Source organism: Notothenia rossii (assembly GCF_949606895.1).
Source record: "Notothenia rossii genome assembly, chromosome: 6".
Classification (NCBI taxonomy): Eukaryota; Metazoa; Chordata; class Actinopteri; order Perciformes; family Nototheniidae; genus Notothenia; species Notothenia rossii.
Window position 1 is genome coordinate 5,406,402 of NC_136909.1, and position 7,500 is coordinate 5,413,901.

The following is a 7,500-nucleotide window of genomic DNA, read 5'->3' on the forward strand; positions in this document are numbered from 1 at the left end:
TGAAAAAAACAGTTTTGAACATATCGATGCAAAGATCTCCGCTATTCTGAGACCCTCACAGTATTCCAGTCCCTTTTCAAAACTCATCTCTTCTCCTCTTGCCTACTCATAGCCCCCCCCCATCAATCCATGCAGGTTGATCAAGTTTGATACTCCTATACCCCCCAGCCTAACCTTCCCTTACATTGTAAAGCGATTTTGAGTCCTTGAAAAGCCCTATACAAATATAATGTATTATTATTATTATTATTATTATTATTATTATTATTATTATTATTATTATTATTATACTGACAGGTATCAGATCTTGCTGTGTAAAATAATCTTCCTGAGAGGTGTCACTTGTGATGTCGTCTGTGTGGTCTACAGTGAATGTATTCCTGACAGCAACAGGTGGTAAGAATGAAAGGTTACCATAGCAAATGCATGCGGGTCATTTTTGACCCACTTATGGAAGCTTGGGGTAGAAATACAAAAACTACAATTTCTTGAAAAGTATGACATTTAAATTTAAAATTTGAATGGCATGATATCCAAAACATGTTTTTTGAGGAATAGCTGGAATATCAAATGATAACAAAAATGCAATTACAAAGATATTTCAAGAAAACCACCTCACCGGGTCAAAAAAGACCCACTTATGCATCTAAGGGTTAACAGCACCCTTTTTAATCTACATATAGAGGGGGTCCTCTTCCATGGAGTCTGCCATGTTTTACAGCGTTGTACAAAAGAGCTCTGGCTTTAGAGAGGGTCTTTCACTTTTGTTTCTGCATGGCATAGATATTCAGTTAGATGCAATCTGCTACCTGACCACTAGGTGCCACTACATTCTAAACACTGCTACTTTAAGAACAGCTAAATACCAAGCCCCCAGGAAGGTTATGGCTAGAAAGGATCCGTCTAGTGTAAATATGACGTCACGTTCTCGTTGTAACTCTCGTTGTAATCGGAGCGGCTCGGAAAAACATCTACAGCAGTAACTAACATGATGCAACATACACATTAATGCAACAGCAATATTAATAGAGAAACATCAGACTTAATAGTAAAACACTGCAAGGGAACATTTTATTGCACCAGGAGCTATCTTGGGACTTTTACTGCGACAACGTTGACTTGCCTGTGAATAAAAAATAAAGCATAGTGTTGGAGATCTATAGTGTTGTCATTCTTCTTTGAACAGCAAGACCGCTATTTGCTGTGGCCAACTGATTTGCGGTGGCCAACTGATGTTAACGATCGTAACTGAAAGGCTGCCTGTCAAACGTAAACATTCAGCCACGTGACATTCAGCCAAACTCTCGCGAGAGTTTGACACAAGACGGATCCTTTCTAGACATAACCCCCCAGGAAGGTCGCAAGACTCTGAGGAAAATATTTGTTGTGGCCAAACGGCGGTACTACACTTCCGTATCAGTCGCTGGGCCCTAACATCGGGAAAGAGACGTCTGTAAATCGTTGGATACTTTTTTTTAAGCTAAATAAACTACCCAGTATGAACATTTGTATATATTAAAAACATTTGGTCCTCAAGTTGTAAAATGTGCTAATAACGTTTTTCTGAGTTATTTTCCTCTGCATTAAGAACGCGCATCCATCCAACGGGACTGCGCCGCCCGGCACGTTCATGTGACGTGTTCAGTACTACATGAGTTTTAGCTTTACCCATGGGTGCACAATAAGAACGGATCGTATGAATACTTTCGTGACGTTTCACTCTCTCAAAAGTTGGGCCATTTTGTCTTCATGCGCCAATGAGCAACTCTCATAGGAATGAACGAGATCCCGCCTCTCACGCAGTATCCATTTCTTATTATACATCCATGGTAAAAACAAAGATGAGGTCTTTACCAGAACAATCTTTTTAGGTCCCTGTGAAAAAGGGAAATAAAACGTTTTGTGAGGTTAAATTTAATTCTGCCGTGAGTTACTTATATTTTTCTTACAGAGAACAACGTGTTTTCTCAGGTACATTCTTTTGGTCTGGATTTTTCATAGAGTACATATTATAATCATTCTCGGGTTCAACCACAAATGGCTAAAGTGCAGGACTACCCCATGTTCTAAAACTACTAAAAGCATTCATGTTTTCTTACAGGTGAGTTTTAATATCCCCTTTACAAAGTGTTCTCTGACAGCAATGTAAAGCGCCAAAAAAAAACATGAATAGAGGTTAAACTTAAAGGTGGGGTAGGTCATTCACTTCAGAAACACTTTTTGTTATATTCCATGGCCCAGCTAAAGTAACTGGATGGCCTACCTGCCTGTCAGCCTTCCATCTGTGCACAAACTTATCTCGTGCCCTCATTGGTCATGTGCGCGTTCGTGTGTGTTGGAGGAGGGGCTCTGTAAGGAAGGGGCAGATTTTTTTCGGCTGTGTATTTTCAAATTGTAGCGCACTCGAGCTGGTTTCTCCATTCTTACCTACCCTACCTTTAATCTTGTTTTTAAGAAGCTAAAATCCCTTTGCTTAGCTTCCTCCTGGTTTCTCCAAACTGGGGCATGCCCATCCTCATTTAGTGTAATACCCTGACAATAAAGTACGTCACACAGGCCCTTTTCTAACTATCCCATCCATCCCTGTAATGTATGCACGGGCAGAAGGAGATAGTGACAGCGCGAGGCTTTCTCCCCGACCTGACGGCAGACCCTGCGAGAGTACATCCTCGTCCCGGGATGTAAATGAAGACAAAAGGTTCTATGCCCCGTGTCTGTTTTATGTGTCCAGCTGACTTAAACGAGCCGAGGGACAAAAGGCCGTCTTTCTCTACGGTTCCTTGCTCTGGATATTCTCTGTTGTGCTCTATTTGTGGCTCTGCATGGGAATGTGTGGGAGAGTTAGGAAGAGGGGACGTAACGTTAGACAGTGATCCCGTCTGTGTTTGGATAAAGAACTGAAATAGCCTCCTGTGTCTTCTGTGGTTTGCAAATCCACCAATGCTCACTTAGATAACGTAACTGTACTCCCTTAGAACAACAATCTGATTACTGTTCTAAACATTGTGGATCACTATCAGGATTACAGGGTTAGTGACAACCTAAAAAGAGCATATAGTGTTTGCTGTAAAGCAGGGGTTCCCAAACTTTGCCATGCCAAGGACCCCCATATAGCATTATCCTCTGGCGGGGACCCCCCTGTTGCAATTTTTTTTTTAAACGATGTGTACAAGTGCCTCCCGATGGAGCATGCAGTGCGCTGCCGCTACATTTGGGGCCTTCTGCCTGATCGAAGCTGCCAGTCCGCTTTCTTTGCCTGTCATAGCCCCACTGCCCCATCTGAACACACACCCACACAACGAGACCAGTCAAGTCCATTTGAGATTATGTACTCATCTAAAACTTCTCTTCATGTGGTCCTACCTTCCAGTGCTTTGCAAAATAATATTTCCTCAACAAAGTTGTCTTCTGAAATAAATCTGATGGATGCAAAGCAATTCTGAGACATTTGCTACATCCGTGCTCTCATCCAGCTGCAGAGCGAAACATTCACTAGCTCTCACTTGCTCCAAAAGTTGAGCAGATTTTCACTCTCAGTAGCGGCAGCTCGATTCTGATTGGCTTGAAGGGCGGTCGTGTGATTTAAAAACAAAAAATATGAAAAGATTGGCATCAAAGGACACATAGATTGATAGATATGCAGTTATTAATAACATTAAAAAAAAGATCAAACTTAAAATAAAATAAAAATCCTGTTTCCCTCAAACTTTGAGTGACCCCCCTGGCGCCCCCTGGTGGCCCCCCGGGGGGTCGGGGCCCCCACTTTGAAAAACACTGCTGTAAAGGATCAGATGTTATCCCTTCTCTGTGAGCTGTACTGTTCTGTAGGATAACACTTTAAGTGTTAATCTATACTTCTACTGCCTGAATCTGCTTTATGGTTTTCACTTTCTTTGCTTCATTTGTTCTGTTTTTAATTCAGCAGGTGAACCTATGTGGTCACAACATTGTGTGTGTGAGCTTAACTGTGTGTGTTCAACTAAAACGGAGCATTTTCTGTCAGCTCTGATTTAATTTCTGCTTTTTTAAACTGTAGTATACAGTATGCTCATGTGATTCATTGAAGGCTGCTGCCTGAACATGCTGAAGGAAAGGCAGGTTGTCCTTTAGATACAATCATTTCTGATCCTAAATATCTGTATTTTCTAAAGTCACGTTGTTCTGTTGTCTGAAGTAGTTGTAAGAGATGACATTGTTAAAGGAACCCTCCCAACCCTGACCATTTCAGAAACTCCACATCCTTACTATTTATTAAATCAATAATTCTCAATGATGTGTTTTTATTTATGAGATACTTTCAGATGAAGGTAATATTTCAGAGCGGTTCAAAACCTACATCAAAGCAAAATCACACATTCATTCTAACGTCAACCATCAGACCTTAAGGAGTGGACACACACACACACACACACACACACACACACACACACACACACACACACACACACACACACACACACACACACACACACACACACACACACACACACACACACACACACACACACACACACACACACACACACACACACACACACACACACACACACACACACACACACACACACACACACACACACACACACACACACATCTTGTCTGTTAAATGTCTGCTAAATAGGATCAGTATTTGGTTTGAAGAGTGAGACGTGTTTTGTAGTGGACCCTAACACGTTCAGAAAACCATTGACTACACTACACACACAGTTCATACTCTACGTCTTCCTACAGTTGTTAAACGGACTGTAAAGCATCTTGTCTGTTACACAAAGCCAGTTGAGTTTCACTTGATACTTTGTTTATTTCAAGAAGGGCAACAGTCATATCTTTGGTAGCACTGTCTATGTCTATAATGCATTATTAAAGTAACCTTTAAAAGGGCAGAGTACCTCGTCTGTCCGGATGATCTCCCCCCCCTCAGAGTCCTGAGCCTGGCTCCTCCCCCTCAGGTCTCTCTCTGCAGACGCCAGCTCCTCCCTCGCCTCCTGCAGCTCCTCCGCCTTCGACTCCTTCCTCCGCATGATGATGGACGCCTGCAACAGTCACATTATATCACAGTTGATACACACACATGACAACATACGTGTTAACATTTATGTTTAGTGTGGATTTTTGTTTTGTCTTGTCGTAACGCCTCGTGCGGAATGCTTTGGCAATACTAGGTTTAAAATGTGGTCATGCCAATAAAGCCCCTTTGTATTGAATTGTTAATGTGTGCGAGAGTGGAGGTAATTGAGCTATAGGCATGTTGTTACGGGGAAAGAAATATCAACTAGTTTCCATTACAGTTTAGGAACTGGGGCAGTAACTATAGTAACGCAGTGTAGGCAGAGCCGTGACGTCATCTTCAATGAGAAACACAGAAAACCAACATCAGCCGTTAGCTGTTAGCCCTCAGAGCTCACAGCTCCTCATACCTGTTCAGAAACTAGACTAAAGTTAAACAAGTACAAACCACAGACTGTCTGTGTCATGGAGAATACAGTCGCTGGTTTGTTTATGTCTGTAGGCCGTTGTTGTGAGTGTGGACGGTCGGAGCATTTACAACGTTAGCTTAGCCGATCTCCATTCAGAAAACACGCATTTTAAAAGGTTTTTCCCTGCCGTCTGTCTGCAGACTTGTCAAAGCATTCATTCATGATTTCTACTAACCGGTATCAGTGTGTTGTTACTTCGGCATCATTTTGAAACGTGTACAACGTGTTACAATTAGATCACGGTCAAATATGTTCATTTTGTTGTAGTTGCCAGCGATTCTCTCTCTATTTTAACAAACTCAGCCCGGTTGTTGGCCAGGAAAGAACCTCGATTTCATGGGGCCAGAAAAGTGTGAAAAAGTACCCGCTAGCCGGAACTACGCCCAGTGGAAACGCAACACAAAACGGGCCGGGCTCTTAACACCACGTCATGTTTTCTTGAGCTTTATAGATACATGTAACCTGAATTAAATTGACAAAAGACTAAAATAGATAAAAGGATGAAATGCATCACCTGCTGCCTGTAGAGCGTCAGTTTGTCGTCCATGGGGTCACTCCTCATCATCCTCTTCTCTATCAGCTGATTGATCTGAGAGTCGGCTTCTTTAATCTGTGACCAACGAAGAGCATTCAGAGACAAACACACAGGGATGGATGTAATGAATGGAGGTAAATACCACACAATACCCACACTGACGTACACACTGACTGACTGACTGACGTACACACTGACTGACTGACTGACTGACTGACTGACTGACTAACTGACTTACACACTGACTTACACACTGACTGACTTACACACTGACTGACTTACACACTGACTGACTTACACACTGACTTACACACGTATGGGCTCAGAACAGTCTCATAATACACACATGCACACAGAAGGATTCACACTAGTGTTTCATGATCCGCAAAAGGATTCAAACTTTTATTTCCGGATCCCCACTTGTGATTTTCAATGCACACACAAATGTGTTCCGTTTCATATTCATGTAAATAAAATCCAAACACAGAACAAAGTTTTATGTATTTTTGATCCTCACATATTTGTTTTCCGTTTGAAAACTCTGAACCTGCAAACACAAACCGCTTTCTGTGCACGGATCACTGTGCATTCGTGTGTGGGTTTTTTGAGACTCCTCTGACGCTCACCCGATTTGTACATGTAATTTCTCTCATCTATAGCCAATCAGATGTCTCCTCCAGTCTAAGCCAATCACATGAGCGCGCCCCCACGAGGGAAGGATTTCTTGCGTTCATGACACTTCATATACGCATTTTGCGCTGTCCGGTTAGCTCGCTAAACAGAGGGCGGAGCTTCAGGTGATCATGCAGAGCTGCGTGTCTCCGTCAGACTCAGCAGCTGATCTGATCTCTCTCTCGCGTCCGGTTACACTTCACTCGCGTTTATGTCCATATCGATCAGATCCAGCTCTCCTGTTAATAATGACCGGCGGGGCTCCCCCCCGTTGACAGTTCACTGTCTAGCACTGGCTTCGTAGTGCACTGATCGATCAGGCTAAGCTAACCTGTAGCTGCTCCCTCCACACTCACAACAACTTCATACAGACATAAATAAAGCAGCTGTATTTGCCATACAGGAAACACACATTTAAAACGGTTTTGCCTGCCGTTTGTGTGTACACAAGCATTCATTAATGGTTCGGAAAGTGGCGCTGTACCTTAATAATATAAAGGCTTGTATTTGTGTGCATTTCCTGTTCGGAAAGTGGCAATGCACTGAGAGTGGAGGTGTCCTGAGATTAGCGGCTCCATGGACCTGTCAGCTCCGGACTGCGCAAAATGCGTACATGAAGCGCTACGTCATGAACGCAAGAAATCTACCCTCGTGGGGGCGCGCTCATGTGATTGGCTTAGAATTGAGGAGACATCTGATTGGCTATAGATAGAAAAAATTACATGTACGAATCGGGTGACCGTCAGGGGAGTCTCAAAAACCAACACACGAATGCACAGCGATCCGTGCACAGAAAGCGGTTTGTGTTTGCAGGTT

The 7,500-nt window shown here is 42.8% G+C and overlaps 1 protein-coding gene across 1 annotated transcript in view; it reads right to left on the reverse strand.

Moving 5' to 3' along the window:
• Positions 1-7,500, reverse strand: part of ift81 (intraflagellar transport 81 homolog) — a 19,176-nt gene that overhangs the window by 1,991 nt on the left and 9,685 nt on the right. Inside the window, exons 9-10 of the mRNA XM_079687078.1 lie at positions 5,992-6,087; positions 4,857-5,033 (exon numbers count right to left, since the gene is read on the reverse strand). Coding sequence (XP_079543204.1) covers positions 4,857-5,033; positions 5,992-6,087 — 273 coding nt within the window. The remainder of the gene's footprint in view (positions 1-4,856; positions 5,034-5,991; positions 6,088-7,500) is intronic.